Raw genomic sequence first — 16,256 nt, forward strand, 5'->3', positions numbered from 1 at the left:
CATTCCCGGAGCGGCCAGTGCTTGAAGCTTGTCCATGAGTGGCCAGTGCCTGAACATTGTCATCTGGTCTGTGTTCGCCCAAACCCTGTTCCAGTATCATAGACCAGAGTGTTTTAACCTTGCCCTAATCAGTGTCAGTAACCATTCTGTAGAGGTACCAGAACTTACTAGTCTGAAAAGAGACCTATCCCTATTCAGTGTCAGCGAACCTGACCCCTGGGGTCTGCAGCTGCAATATTGGGTTCTGCCCCGGAGTGGTACCTGGCGGCTACCTGCAGGTCAGTCTGTATCCACCAGTGAACACTAGGTAGCTGATTAGGCCTCTTTCACACTTCAGTTTTTTGCCATCAGTCACAATCCGCCAAAATTTGAAATTGGCGGATCCGCTTTTTCTTGTTGCGGATCCGCCAATTTCCCCATTGGGATACATTAGTGGCGGATTTTGACGGATGGTCGTCCGTTGCGTCCGATATTCGGCGGATCCGCAAAATTCTTTGCGGATTCTGTCTGAGGGGGACGGAGAATGTAACGTTTTTTTTCGCCGTCAAAATGGCGGATGACGGCGGATCCGCCGTCATCAGCCATGCGGTAGAATGGGGCCCTATGGGCGGCGGATCCGCCGGGATCCGCGATTTTGCGGAATCCGCCGGCAGGATCCGCAAAATCGCACTGCGCATGCCCAGAAAAAAAGATACTTTTCCAGACAGTCCCAAAACTATATAAGATGGGCTAATTGGGCCCAGACATGCAGTAGCAGCCAGACAGCAAGCCAGCCAGACCACCACCAAGCCTGCAAGACAGCCACCAAGCCTGCAAGACAGCCACCAAGCCTGCCAGACCACCCAGCCTGCCAGACACCCACCAAGCCTGCAGCCACAGCTATCAAGAGGCCTGCCAGTACCAGCTTTACCAAGTGTGAGTATACCTATGACATTTCTGTGTATGGCCTGCAAGTGTGTGTGTGTGTGTGTGTGTGTGTGTGTGTGTGTGTGTGTGTGTGTGTGTGTGTGTGTGTGTGTGTGTGTGTGGTCTGCAAGTGTTGCATGTCTGTTTTTTTTTTTTTATATTTTTTTTTTCTGTTGCTTGTGTACTGCATTTTATTTTCATACAACTGTAATTATATTGTATTTTTTATGCTGTGATTGCTGCGATTGAGTGGTGTATTGTATGTGGTGTAATTGGGCCCAGACAATCCGGCACCAGCAACACTGAATACTCCAAGCAAGATATCCGACTCCAGCCTGCCTGACAGAAGATTCAACTAGAGCTATAAAACCTGTCTGCCCATCTGCAAGTCTACCACCTGCAAGACCCCTGGAGCGTGTGTGTGTATGTGTGTGGCCTGTGTGTGCATTTTTTTTTTTTTTTTTCTTTCCATTTTTTTTTTTTTTTTTCTGCTGCTTGTGTACTGCTTTTTATTTTCATACAACTGTAATTATATTGTATTTTTTATGCTGTGATTGCTGCGATTGAGTGGTGTATTGTATGTGGTGTAATTGGGCCCAGACAATCCGGCACCAGCAACACTGAATACTCCAAGCAAGATATCCGACTCCAGCCTGCCTGACAGAAGATTCAACTAGAGCTATAAAACCTGTCTGCCCATCTGCAAGTCTACCACCTGCAAGACCCCTGGAGCGTGTGTGTGTGTGTGTTGCATTTTTTTTTTTTTTTTTTCTGTTGCATGTGTACTGCATGTTATTTTCATACAACTTTAATATTGTATTTCTTGCTGTGATTGTGTGGTGTAAAGGCTGGTTTCATATTTGCACTTTATAGCGCAGGGATAACCTGCACACGTCCACCACTAATCCCCGTCCCATCTGGTCATCACCGCCTACTAGCACACATGGACGCTTGCGATCTGCACACCCTATCTTTAGTATGGGGTGCGCAGATTGCAAGCGTTCATGTGCGCTAGTAGGTGGGGATTAGTGGCGGACGTGTGCAGGAAATAGCTGCGCTATAAAGTGCAAATGTGAAACCGGCCTAAATGGTATTGTATGTGGTGTTATTGGGCCCAGACATCTACATCAAACACCAGCCTGACTGTATCAGTCAGGCTGGTGTTTTAATGTAGATGTCTGTGCCCAATAACACCACATACAATACCATTTAGGCCGATTTCACATTTGCACTTTATAGCGCAGCGATGGCCTGCACACGTCCGCCACAAATCCCCGCCTACTAGCGCACATGAATGCTTGCGATCTGCGCACCCTATCTTTATCATAGGGTGCGTAGATGGTGCGCTGGCAGGATTTTACCATGTGCTGCGCACTTTTGAAGGTGTGCCCTTGCGCGCCAAACGCAGCATGTTGCATTTTGGCGCGCACGGCACACCTTCAAAAGTGCGCAGCACACTGTAAAATCCTGCCAGCGCACCATCTGTGCACCCTATGATAAAGATAGGGTGCGCAGATCGCAAGCATTCATGTGCGCTAGTAGGCGGGGATTTGTGGCGGACGTGTGCAGGCCATCGCTGCGCTATAAAGTGCAAATGTGAAACCGGCCTAAATGGTATTGTATGTGGTTTGTGCCCAGACATCTGGCAACAGCCACACTGAAGAAACCGAACCAGACATCAAACACCAGCCTGACTGATAGAATTTCAAACTCTGCTGCAAATCTTCCACCTGCAAGACACCTGGAGTGTGTAGCCTGGCTGTGTGTTATGCGTGTTTGCGTTTTTTTATTTTTCATGTATTGTGGTATTTAAAATAAAGAGCAGAGTAGCTCCTATTTTTTGGAAAAAAAAAAATAATAAAAAAAAAAATAAATAAATTGTTTTGAAAAAATCTACTTTGTATCATTTTAAAAAAGGTAAAATTAAGTTACCATAAAGGTAATTGAAGTGTTCTGGTATACAAGTGTGGTTAAAAGTGAGATTGCAACATACCATGAAAAAATGGGTATACACAACTGAGTTTCAGGGAATTCAAAACCATGCAAACACAGTGGGTATACACAGAAATTAAACACCTTCAATTACTGGTTACATACTCTGTTGAGAGTTTCAGGGAATGCAAACACTGGTATACACAGCAATTACACACTACACGCCTTCAATCACTGGTTACACGGTGAGACCTTTAATCACTGGTTACACTCTCGGTGAGAGTTTCAGGGAATGCAAACTGGTATACACAGCAATTACACACCTTCAATTACTGGTTACACTCAGTTACAAAACACAAAGAAAGTAGGTTTACACAAAATATTAGACACCTTCAATCACTGGTTACACTCTGAGATAAGGGAATGTAGACATGCAAACACTTAAAATTGCGTATAATTAGTTTCAGGGAATTACACATACAAAATGTGGTTTGTTTTTTTTTAAAACTTTCATATCATTTTCTTTCAGTTCACACAATGAAGCGCCACCATACCGGCAGACACGGCCAGCCCAACCGTAGCAGAGATTCAGACCGCAGCAGGGATCAACGCAGCAGACATGACCGGTCAGACCACAGCAGAAACAACCCTGACTGCAGCAGAGAGGAACAGCCACACCGCGGCGTACAGGCAACCATTAGTTTCCCTGTAAGTATAAAGACCTGAAAGCTTATTATGATCCTTTGTATAGTAGCTTAACAAGTCTCTTTATACTTGCAGATCACTTCAAGCACTACCAGCAGGGTAGCAGCAGAGAGAGCCAGCCAGGCTGCAGCAGAGAGGCCCAGCCAGACCGCAACAGAGACTGCCAGCCAGGCTGCAGCAGAGAGGCCCAGCCAGACCGCAACAGAGACTGCCAGCCAGGCCGAAGCAGATACTGCCAGCCAAACATTTTCCCTGTAAGTATAAAAGCCTGAAAGCTTATTATGATACTTTGTATAGTAGCTTAACAAGTGTGTTTATACTTGCAGATCAGTTCAGGAAGCAACACAGCTGCCCCAAGCCGTAATGTCTTCTCCTGAAAGCTCCCCCTCACATCATCAGCGAGCTGAGGTAAAAAAAATTTTGTTTATTTTTTATTTAAAATAATTTTTTTGTGGTTAAAAACACTATCCTATTATGTTTTAACAGGAAGCTGATTCAGAGGAGCTTCCAGGAGGAGACGTGCAGGGTGGAGAGACACACGGAGGGGGTGCGCAGATTGTAAGTTTAGCACATACACAGATACATAATGCTACACCCAACACAAACATTCATCACAGTGCACACCATAACTGCATCCATCCAAACATTTTTTTTTTTTTTTCCCACAGTCTTCAGAATCCGGTGCCCGCACTAGAGTGACTCCCAGGACATCCCAGGGTCGTCAAGGTGATGCCTCTGGTGGTCGGCAAACGGTAAGTAACCCTATTTTGATAATTGTTTAAATGAACATCATGTGTTTGAATATAATGTAATTTTTTGCTTTTTGTTTTGTTTTTTATCTTCACAGGTTTCACAGCGTGCTCCCCGCAGACATCAGGAGGAGGGTGTCATTATTGATAGTGATGACCTCATCCATGAGGTGGAAATCCGGGAGCCGCTGTGGAACATGGCAAACCGTCTTCATGCCGACCAACCAACCACACGACGGCTCTGGGATGAAGTCTGTTCTTCAGTTATTGACAACTGGGAGGAACTCAATGCGAGGGCCAGGGATTTTGTGCGTAAGTATTACAACTTCAGTAACTTATATTTCCAGCATGTGAAGTGTTGAATACTAAACCTTTTTTTTTTTTTTTTTTTGCTTCACAGGTGACAGGGTTATCACACGGTGGCGGTCGCTCCGGGATCGCTTCAAGAGGGACTACAACAAAGAGATTCAGACCCCGAGTGGATCGTCGGGAGGACGCCGGGGACCCCAGTACAAAAACTACCAAGCCCTGGCGTTCCTGCGATCTACAATGGCGTGCAGAAGGTAAATATTCCCCAAACAATTCCTGTAGTAGAAATGTTTAACCAATTTTTTTTTCAGCAGACTTAAATTAAATATCAATATTTTTAATATACATTTTTTTCTTCTTTTTTTTTTTAGCACCATCTGCAGCACTCGGGAGTCTGCATCAGAGTTGCGTCCCTCTGGAGTGATCCCTAGTGAGACCGCCCCCGGTGACCACATCGAGGTATCCGACCCCTCTGTACCTACCCTCTTGTCTGATCCCTCTATCCCCTCCACCAGCACTGGAGCAGCAGGGCAGACTTCATCACATGAAGCTGCTGGTGACGACTTGTTCCCTGTTCCCCACCCCTCAGACACTGCCGCAACATCTCGACCAACTTTTGGTTCTGGCCGGCAGCGTCTGAGGAGTCAGGAAAGGATGACCTTGTCTGACTGTTTGAGTCTAAACTCAACTGTTCAACACGGTTTCCACACTTATGGACAACGGTTATCTTCTGGGTTGACCATGATCAATCAAAGTATCATGGAACTCAGAAGATACATGGAACAGATGAGTTTAGAATCAAACCAGACACCGAGACATACCTTTTTTCAATCTGTTGTCCGGCAAATGGAAGGTTTAAGTACTCACCAGCAGATGCGTGTGATGCAAGCCTGTCAGAATGCTCTAGTGGAAGTGCTTGCTGAAGCATCTCTTCCTCCCCCTGTCTATCCTTCCACAGTCCATCCTCCCCCTGTCTATCCTTCCACAGTCCATCCTCCCCCTGTCTATCCTTCCACAGTCCATCCTCCCCCCGTCCATCCTTCCACCACCATCAATCACACAGCCGTCCCTCCTCCTACCACTCCCTCTCCTTTCTCTAGTTCCCCATTCCATTCTTCCCAGTACCTACCTTCCCCATTGCATTATACCCCAATGCCCTCGCCATACCCACCCCCACATACACCTTCAATGTACCCACAAACCTCGTCTGTCCATCCACTCCCGTCCCAACCACATGTGTTAAACCCCCCTTCCACTTCTGGTCCTCACCAACTCCCTCCCCAGTCCCCTACCCCCCCCCTCGATGTGGTCAACCCTGTTAACCCCTCCTCCAATACTATCTCCACCCAACAGTATCATAGTTTGTAATTTTTCTGTTGTAATATACCAAAAAAAAATTAAAAAAGTAATATACCAAAAAAAATTAAAAAAAGGTAATATTATACCAAAAAAAAGTTACCAAAAAGGTAATACCAAAAAAAGTTACAAAAAAAGTTAAGAAAAAAAGTTAAAAAAAAAAAATACAGTTAATACAAATTGTCAGAAATAAACTGTTTTTTTTCAAAAAACTTTATTGTGATGTTTATTTTTTGCTTCTTTATTCAAATTACACCAGTGGTGTAAAAGGTAAACACAACACTTGTTAACACAACACACAACCCTGGGTAATATTTCACAGTACACCGGTGGTGTACAAGGTACAAAAAAACACTTGGTAGCACAACATTTGATAACCAACACTTGTGAACATTTCAAAGTGTAAAATCCTTGGTACACAACACTTGGTAACTTTACGCTTGGTACACAACACTTGGATAACTCTACGCTTGGTACCCAACAATTGTTAACACTGCAAAGTGTAAAATTAACCAAATCACATGGTAAAACACAATGCTTGTGCAAAGCAAACACTTGGTAAAATTTCAGATAAAAAAATTACTCACAATTGGTAAGAAGAAAATTATATCATGTGATATTGCCAGTCCACTTGTCCCTCTGGTGTAACAAAATAATCTGCAAAGGTATCCCTAATTCTTGCCACTGAACCAGTACTCCGAAAAGTTTGCTGCTCATAATCCCACAAGGTGGTTTCATACACATTGTCATCGATGGAAACTGGTTCCTTTGAAAGGACAAAATTGTGCAGGATTACACAGGCCTTTACCACCTCATCCACAGTCTCTGTTTTCATTTTCATGGCCGTTAACAGGACTCTCCATTTTGCAGTTAAAATTCCAAACGCGCACTCCACCACTCTGCGCGCTCTGGTTAACCGATAGTTATAGATTCTTTTCTGGTGTGTTAATCTACGACTACCATATGGCTTCAGTAGGTGTTTTGAAAGTTGAAAAGCATCGTCGCCAACGCACACAAAAGGCATTGGTGGGCCTGTTGTTCCAGGGAGTGGTCTTGGAGGTGGGAAGTTAAAATTGTCTCCATACAAGCGACGGCCCATGGTGGAACTCTTGAATACCTGTGAGTCGTTAGAACGACCGTATGCACCAATGTCCACGGCAATGAATTTGCAGTTTGCATCCGAAATGGCCATTAGCACAATGGAAAAGTATTTTTTATAGTTGTAAAACTGTGAACCAGATCCCATGGGTTTCACAATCCTGATATGCTTGCCATCCACGGCACCGATGCAGTTTGGAAACTGGCAGATATCTTGAAACTTCTCTGCAATCTCCAGCCACCTCTCCTGTGTTGGCTCTGGGATGTCTTCCTCCTGTAGAGAATCCCATAATGCCCGGCAGGTCTGTTGTACAATTCCAGCAATAGTGGAAATCCCAATCCGGAACTGGAGGGAGGTGAAGGATTCTCCAGTTGCCAGGAATCTTAAAAAAAGGGAAAAAAAGTAAAATTAATACAAACTACAAGCCATAACATAACAATAAAAGCCTGCAGAATCTGAAACATTTTAAAAGGTAGATAACTTACCGAAGGGTCACCATCAAACGCTCCGCCGGTGATATAGAAAACCGCATGTAGGTGTCCCTTCTCCGGATTTGTTCTCCAACACGATCCACCAATATCTCAAAGAATTCCATCCGCATGCGCACGTAGTTGAAGAACTTGTCCGGATTCTCCCTCAATTCCAGGTACAGTGTGGAAAAAACGCCACGGGTGAACCTCTGCGCATTAATGGGATGAATCCACTGGCGCCGTCTCCTCATACGCAGGATTCGCAGTCTTCTTTTCTCCCTCTCGATAGCAATAATTGCCAAACGATTCAAGTGAAGATCCAATTCCACACAGAAGCTGTCAATACTCGCAATAACTCCTTCCAGACTCGCACTAACTCCTTCCATCGCTGCCACTAGCTCTAAAACCTTTCAAAGAAATTGTATCACAACACCCTAGATATATTTCTCCCTAGTTTCCAGCATCCAATCACATTTGAGAGCATTTTCCAAGAGCGAATCATATTTGGGAGCATCCCATTTTGGAGGTGTGGAAAAACGGATCCGCAAGAAAACGGATCCAACGGATGCAAACTGATGGAACGGATCCGTTTTGTTGAGGATCCGCAGTAAAATCGGTATGGCGGATCCTCAACAAAACGGATCCGTTCCATCAGTTTGCATCCGTTTTGTTTCCATTTTTGCGGATCCGCCATTTTCAAATTTTTGGCGGATTTTGACTGATGGCAAAAAACTGAAGTGTGAAAGAGGCCTTAGCTGTGCACACTTCCTGAGCAGGCCCAGTCCTGTGATCCCAGCTCTCTTCAGGTCATTGACCAAGTCTTACCATGTAGTTCTGGGCTGATTTCTGACCTTTCTCCGAATCTTCCTTACCCCACGAGACGAGATCTTGCATGTAGCCCCAGACCGAAGAAGACTGACAGTCAACTTGTGTTTCTTCCATTTTCTAATAATTTTGTCAACAATTGTTGCCTTTTCACCAAGCTGCTTGCCTATTGTGCTGAAGCCCACCCCAGCCTTGTGCAGGTCTGCAATTTTGTCCCTGGTGTCCTTAGACAGCTCTTTGGTCTTGGCCATGGTGGAGAGGTTGACGTGTGACTGATTATCTGGAAAGGTGTCTTTTATACAGGCAACAAGTTCAAACTGGTTGCAATTAATACAGGTCACAGCAGAGTAGAAGGGCTTTTTAAAGAAAAACTAACAGGTCTGAGAGAGTCTGAATTCTTGGTGGTTGGTCGGTGATCATACACTTATTTCATGCAATAAAATGCAATTTCATTATTTTAAAATCATACAATGTGATTTTCTGTTTTTTTTATTTTTAGATTTTCTGTCACCGTTGAAGTGTACCTGTGATAAATATTACAGACTTCTCCATTCTTTGTAGGAGGGAAAACGTGCAAAATCGGCAGCGTATCAAATACTTATTTTCCGCACTGTGTCAGGATCTTGGCTGTACATGTCCTTAAAGATTCATTTCTTACATTCGCATCAAGACATTTTTCAACCAAACTGTGAAGTCGTGAGCGATGAGCACGGTGAGCGATTCCACCAAGATATTGCACCTATGGAAAAAAGAGATCAAGGACAATAGAATCCATCAATGCTTGTAGATAACGTTGGACCATTGTAAGAGATGACCCGATGCAGGAGAACAAGAGACAAGAAAAAGAGCTGTCACTGAATGAGGGCCACAGCTTATAATGCAATTTCTGTGACTGTGTGTAATCCGTAATAGTGTTTAGATATGTCTTAGATATTGGAATTGCTGCTAAGCTTCCTCTAAGTATCAGACAATTGGCCTAACAAAATATCACGCATCTTTATATTTGCAAAAATAATGTTTCCGAGTCCTGAAACTTTTATGTATCAATAACATGTAGCGGTAAAAGAAAAACTTGTAGATATCGTAGAGACAAGGGACAAGTAAAATTGTCATTGTCAGCTCTGAACTCAGAAGGGGAGAATCAGGAGGACACGGCTCGTTTCATAACTCAACCGGACAGCTTCTTTATAACCAATGAATTTTTATTAAATGTTAAACAGCTACAAGTCCTACAGTCAGCGCAGAGACCATAGAGTCGGTGATAGGGGCGTCACATATGACTTGGCTCCTAGAGAAAAAGAAAAACCAAGGAAAACTGAAGCACAAAAATAGGGATCATACGAACTAAGGGGGGTAAGAGGGAAAGGTAGACATTGCTCCATGAAACTTTAAGCTGATTTTCATCATGCCGTAATTATTTAGTTTCTAATGCAGCGTAATACAATAAATAACAGGGGTGGTATTGTGATTAACCCCTTTCTGACATCAGACGTACTATTCCGTCCATGTGCCCTGAGCCAATTTGACCATTGACAGAATAGTACGTCTCGGCGATCGGCCGCGCACACAGGTGGTGTGCGGCCGATCGCGGCCGGGTGTCAGCTGATTCTCACAGCTGACACCCAGCACTAAGTGCCAGGAGCAGTCACAGACCACTCCCGGCATTTTAACCCCCAAAATACTGCAATCGAACATGATCACAGCATTCCTGGCGCAGTCAGAGGTCTGACAGTCCCTCTGCCTTTGGATCGGAGACCCCACAACGTGACGCGAGGTCGCGATCACTGCCATGGTAACCTGATGTTGTCACGACCAGAGCTAAGAAACTTCCTGGTCATACGCAGTGCAAGTCAGGCGGTCTCTCAGTGTCAGGGCACTGAGTGCAGCGCTGACAGCTTCTATAGCAGGGGTGGGGAACCTCAGGCCCCAGGGCCATTTACGGCCCTCGATGACCTTTTATCAGGCCTCCGAGCAGATTCTCAGGGACTGCATTCTTGGGCAGGGAGCTGTATTTTGATTGCCAGAAGCTCATTAATTTCTTCTTGCTCTGTTAGCACACACACGCAGTGTTCACTACTGAACATTGAAGGGCATGCAATGAAAGATTAAGTCATGAAACCAGTGCCAGAGTCAGGATGTACTTTGTGGGCGGAGCTTGTACAGCCCCTGAAGGATGGTATAAATATCCAAATGGCCCTTGGAAGAAAGAAGATTCCCACCCCTGTTCTATAGCATGGGGAAGCTGCTTCATCTGCCTGCCATAGAAGCGATCAGCCTGCAAAAAATGACTGTCCCATGGTGGGACAAAGTGTAAAAGATAGAATGAAATGAAAAAAACATGTAACTAATTGTAGAAATAAAAAAAATAAATAGAAAATAAAAAAGTCAATATTTATTCTAACATTAAATAAATATTTGAATTAAAAAAAATCTAAACAGTAAAAGTACACATATTAGGTATTGCCAAGTTCATAACGACCCAACCTATAAAACTGTTCGACTAGGTAACCCCTTCAGTGAACACCATAAAAGCAAAGGCAAAAAAACAACGCTTTGTCATCATACCGCCAAGCAAAAAGTGGAAAAACACATGATCAATAAATAAACATGGTACCGCTGAAAACGCCATCTTGTCCGGAAAAAAAAAGCCCCCATACAGTGTCATCAGCGGAAAAATAAAAAAGTTATAGCTCTCAGAAAAAAGCGATGAAAAAATAATTATTTTTTTATATAAAATAGTTTTTATTGTATAAACATAAAAAATGATATAAATGAGGTATTGCTGTAATCATAGTGACCCGAAGAATAAAACTGCTTTATCAATTTTACCACACCTGGAACGGTATAAACACCCCCCCCAAAAGAAACTCATGAATTGATGGTTTTTCTTCATTCTGCATCCAAAAATCAGAATAAAAAGCGATCAAAAAATATCAAAAAATTATAGCTCTCAAAATGTGGTGATGCAAAAACTATTTTTACAATGAAAAGCATCTTTTAGTGTGTGCCAAGCATAAAAACCCGCTATAGCACCTCATTCACATGTCCTGATATTTCTGGCACCTCATGGGCTCTCCCAGTGTGTCATGGCACCTGCAAACCATAACAGTAAAATGTGGCGCTCCTTCCATTCTGAGCTCTGCCATGCACCTAAACTGTGGTTTACCCCAACATATGGGGTATCAGCGTACTCAGGACAATTTGCACAATAACTCTTGGAGTCCAATTTCTTCTGCTACCCTTGAGAAAATAAAAAATTGGCTTAGAAAATATCATTTTTGTGGAAAAAAATATTTTTTACTTTTATGGCTCTACGTTATAAGCTTCTGTGAAGCACTTGAGGTTCAAAGTGCTCACTACACATTTAGATAAGTTCCCAGGGGGGGTCTTATCTAAATAAGATAAGTTCCCTGGGGGGGTCTAGTTTCCAAAATGGGGTCACTTGTGGGGGATTTCCACTGTTTAGGCACATCAGGGGCTCTCCAAACGTGACATGACACCGCAGACCATTCCATCAAAGTCTGCATTCTAAAACGTCACTACTTCCCTTCCGAGCCCCAATGTGCACCCATACAGTAGTTTTCTGCCACATATGGTGCATCAGTGTACTCAGGACAAATTGGACAACAACTTTTGGGGTCCAATTTCTACTGTTACCCTGGGGAAAATAAAATATTGGGGACTAAAAATCATGTTTGTGGAAAAAATGATTTTCATATTTTCACGCCCAGACGCTATAAACTTTAGTGAAACACCTGGGGGTTCAAAGTTCATATCACACATCTAGATAAGTTCCTTGGGGGGTGTATTTTCCAAAAAGGGGTCACTTGTGGGGGTTTCCACTGTTTAGGCACATCAGGGGCTATCCAAACGCAACATGGCGTCCAATCTCAATTCCAGCCAATTTTGTGTTGAAAAAGTCAAACGGCGCTCCTTCCCTTCCAAGCTCTACCATGCGCCCAAACAGTGGCTTACCCCCACATATCAGGTATCAGCGTACTCAGGACAAATTGCACAATAACTTTTGCAGTCCAAATTCTCCTGTTACCATTAGGGAAAAAAAATAATTGGATCTGAAGTAAAGTTTTTATAAAAAAAGTTAAATGTTCATTTCTTTTTTAAAACATTCCAAAAATTCCTGTGAAGCACCAGAAGGGTTAATAAACTTCTGACATGTGGTTTTGAGCACCTTGAGGGGTGCAGTTTTCAAAATGGTATCACTTTTGGGTATTTTCTATCATATACACCCCTCAAAGTGACTTCAAATGTGATGTGGTCCCTAAAAAAAAAATGGTGTTGTAGAAATGAGAAATCACTGGTCAACTTCTAACTCTTATAACTTCCTAACGAAAAAAATTTGGTTCCAAAATTGTGTTGATGTTAAGTAGACATGTGGGAAATGTTATTAAGTCTTTTGTGTGACATAACTCTGTGATTAATGGGCATGAAAATTCAAAATTGGAAAATTGCAACATTTTCCACCAAATTTCCATTTTTTTCACAAATAAACGCAAGTCATGTCAAAGAAATGTTACCACTAACATGAAGTACAATATGTCATGAGAAAACAATGTCAGAATCACCAGGATCCATGGAAGCGTTCCAGAGTTATGACCTCATAAAGGGACAGTGGTCAGAATTGTAAAAATTGGCCCGGGCATTAACGTGCAAACCACCCTTGGGAGTAAAGGGGTTAATGGCTAACTGAAAAGATGGTAACACATTGCAAGCTTTCCAGACTACTCAGGTCTCTTCAGGCATAGAATAATACAAAATCTGAAGAATCACATAGCACAGACATAATGCAATAGGTAAGACAAATGACGTGAAGTAGAACTATCATTATGGGGGAGGGATAAACAGTGGTGGCCATAAATATTGGAACAGTTCATAGATTAGGAGTGTGAAAGTTTTATTGTCCCCTGATAGGGGTCTGGTTCTGTGTTGTGATGCCCCACAATGTCTGAGGAGAAAATTCCTTAATTGATATTAGACATGAATCCATGCGACACATTCATTCCTGCATTGAGAGTGTCAAAGACTGTCATGAGTTTATACTCCCAGATCCTTCTGTTTCTCTGAGATTTGAAGTTACCTTTTTCATACAAGTAATTTCATGTCCATGGTGCTGTGATCAGGGCTACAAAAATGTTTTGCCACAGGTAGATCTATTCTGTTTTCTCTTATTGTGTAGTTGTGAGAATTCATCCTTGTTCTAAGCTTTTGCCCTGTCTCTCCCACATACAGACCCCCCAGTTGGACAGTTGGTACAAATAATTAAGTACACCACTCTTAATTCTTTGACGCCCCCGGAAGAAGCAGGCGGCGAAACGCGCTTCGGGGTGAGGGGACGCTGGATCACACTTGTAATTAGAGGTAATATTACTTTTTCATTCCTTGTGCTCTGTGCATATCGGCATATTTATGATCAGGATTCTTGACGTTCTCATTGTGTCCGTGTTATTTTACACGGTTATAGTATATATGCCTTTAGCCTCTGAGTGGTTTCCCTTATACCCTTAGGGGAGGGATATTTTGGATATCATTGATCTTGTTCAGACATTGTATATGGGTTCTGACTGTATGGAATAAATATTATAATTATTGATATAAGAATTGATATGTACTGTCATGTGATTGGTTCATACATGTCAGTCTTACATTGTCTCCTCATGATTACTTAAGTGTGTACGGTGTCCCCTATTACGGCATTATGCTTTTGTCATTTTTAGAATTTTTGAATAAAATGAATTTTTAATATTATTGGGATTTCTTCCTTGTTCCATGTTTATATTGATGGGATTTGTGATACGGATTTGCGTGATTTGCCCTTTTGGATTAGGTTTTGGGACATTGTAGTTATTCTATTTGTACACTTAACAAGTGTCCCTCATTTAGTATTTACATAAAGGGTAAGAATGGAGATGAGAACAAGTAGCATTACTTGTTTAAACTATTTGCATAGTTTTTCCCTCTCTGCTTTAGAAGTCAACAAACTGGCTCCATAACACAATGCATAATTAGCATATCAGCAAACATCACCAGTGATCAAGGATAAGCACAATAAAAGTCAATATTACCGACTTACAAACAAAAGTCTGTTTTCTTGACCAACTAGAAATTAAACACTTAAAATTAAGGCCAACATACAGATAACATTCTATTATTCTTTATTTGCTAAAAATAGTTGTCTGGTTAATTAAGGAACAATGCTGTATGTCTTCACAATGGCAAAAGTAAAAAAAAAAAAGTTTATAAAAATATTAAAAAAGTAAAAAAAAATATGAAAGTTCAAATTCCCCTTTTGCCCCATTTAAAATAAAACAATAAAAAATACATATTTGGTATTGCTGCATTCAGAATCACCCGATCTATCAACATAAAAAAAGAATTAACCCGATCACTAAATGGCGTAATGAGATAAAACGTAAAAAATGCCAGAATTAAGTTTTTTTGGTCGCCACACTATTACATTAAAATACAATAACAGGCGATCAGAAGATTGTATCTGCACCAAAATGGTATCATTAAAAACGTCCGCTCGGTCCACAAAAAATAAGTCTTCACCCAACCCAAGATCATGAAAAATGAAGATACGACGGGTATCGGAAAATGGCGCAATTCTTTCATACTTTACCTAATTAAGATGAGTTAATTTTACTGATAAATGTTTGTTTTGGGTCGTTTATTTTCTGTTGGTATTTGGTTTATTCTATAAAACTCCCATATAATATATCATTCTTGAACGCACGCCACGCGCATCATGTTTTTGTACAATCTGTGAATAATATATATAGGTTCTCCTCGTCTGAGTTATTTTTGATGGCCCACAAAATACGATTTTCCTGTAACTCATTTCTCACACTCTAGGTATAATAATGACTTTTCCCCGTGTGGGATTTTTGATGTTTGAAAACGTTGTCGGTACCTGCTTTCTGGGGTCTCTTGAGGTTTTTATGTCATGTGAGCCCTGTGCCCAATCAGCGCTGACATCACTGTCCCCACCTTCGGACAAATCAAGCATCATGAGGCCGTCAGAGAGCAGCCGCAGCCCTGGCTTCCTGCTGATGTTCAGACCAAAGGAAGGAGCAGTGAAGCTGCCGCTGATTGGGTGCAGGGCTCGTGTGATGTGAGAACCTCACATTAGCCCCGGGACCGTGAGTCTCAACACCACTGAAGTGGAGCCGGCCCGCCAGTGGAGTGTGTTTTTATTTTAATGAGGTCAAATGTGAGGAATGAGTTCACTGAGAAAAAAAAAAAGATATATATACTGTATTTTTTGGACTATAAGACACACCTAGGTTTAGAGGATATTAGGAAAAAAAAATTGAAGCAAAAATTGTGGTTAATTCTGTACTTAATATCCCCTATCCTGGTATATATGGTCCCCTCATCCCTACCCTGGTATACATAGATCCCTCATCCCTATACTAGTATGCATGGCCCCATCCTTATCCTGGTTTGCAGGGCTCCCATCATGTCGTAGTATGCATGGCCCTCATCCTTATCCTGGTATGCAGCGTCCCCATTTTGTCCTAGTATGCAGGGTCCCATCCCTATTCTGGCATGATTGGCCCCATCCCGCTCATGGTATGCATGGCCCCCATCCTTATCCTGGTATGCAGGGCACCATCACTATTCGGGTATGACTGGCCCCCCATTCCAGTCCTGGTATGCATAGCCCAATCCTTATAATTGGCCCCATCCTGGTATCCATGGCCCCATCACAAAACATTAAAAAAAAGCATTACACTTACCTACCCGGCGCTCCCTTGCTGAATCCTGCTCTGATACCAGCAACTGCTTTATGCTTGTAAGCAGCACATGGCAGGGACATAATGCGTTGCTCACAAGCAGAGCACAGCTGCCAGAGTACTCGCCTTTAAAACTATATCAACATTATGA

General features: G+C 42.5%; 1 protein-coding gene across 1 annotated transcript; it reads left to right on the forward strand.

Moving 5' to 3' along the window:
• Positions 1 to 300: 300 nt before the first annotated feature.
• LOC141063280 (uncharacterized) lies at positions 301 to 4,741 on the forward strand. The gene is made up of 5 exons (XM_073557343.1): positions 301 to 915; positions 3,368 to 3,546; positions 3,619 to 3,797; positions 3,870 to 3,951; positions 4,030 to 4,741. The coding sequence occupies exons 1-5, from the start codon at positions 594 to 596 to the stop codon at positions 4,240 to 4,242; spliced, it is 975 nt and encodes a 324-aa protein (XP_073413444.1). The 5' UTR covers positions 301 to 593; the 3' UTR covers positions 4,243 to 4,741.
• Positions 4,742 to 16,256: the final 11,515 nt, after the last annotated feature.

The sequence above is a fragment of the Dendrobates tinctorius genome, unplaced genomic scaffold (assembly GCF_039654945.1).
Source record: "Dendrobates tinctorius isolate UK_male_01 unplaced genomic scaffold, ASM3965494v1 ptg000249l, whole genome shotgun sequence".
In the NCBI taxonomy this organism is placed as follows: domain Eukaryota; kingdom Metazoa; phylum Chordata; class Amphibia; order Anura; family Dendrobatidae; genus Dendrobates; species Dendrobates tinctorius.

Coding starts and splice junctions, on each gene's coding strand:
- LOC141063280 (XM_073557343.1), top strand. CDS start 594: ATGGGGCCCTATGGGCGGCGGATCCGCCGGGATCCGCGATTTTGCGGA. Junction 916..3,367: donor CAGTACCAGCTTTACCAAGT/GTGAGTATACCT, acceptor ATTTTCTTTCAG/TTCACACAATGAAGCGCCAC. Junction 3,547..3,618: donor AGGCAACCATTAGTTTCCCT/GTAAGTATAAAG, acceptor TTATACTTGCAG/ATCACTTCAAGCACTACCAG.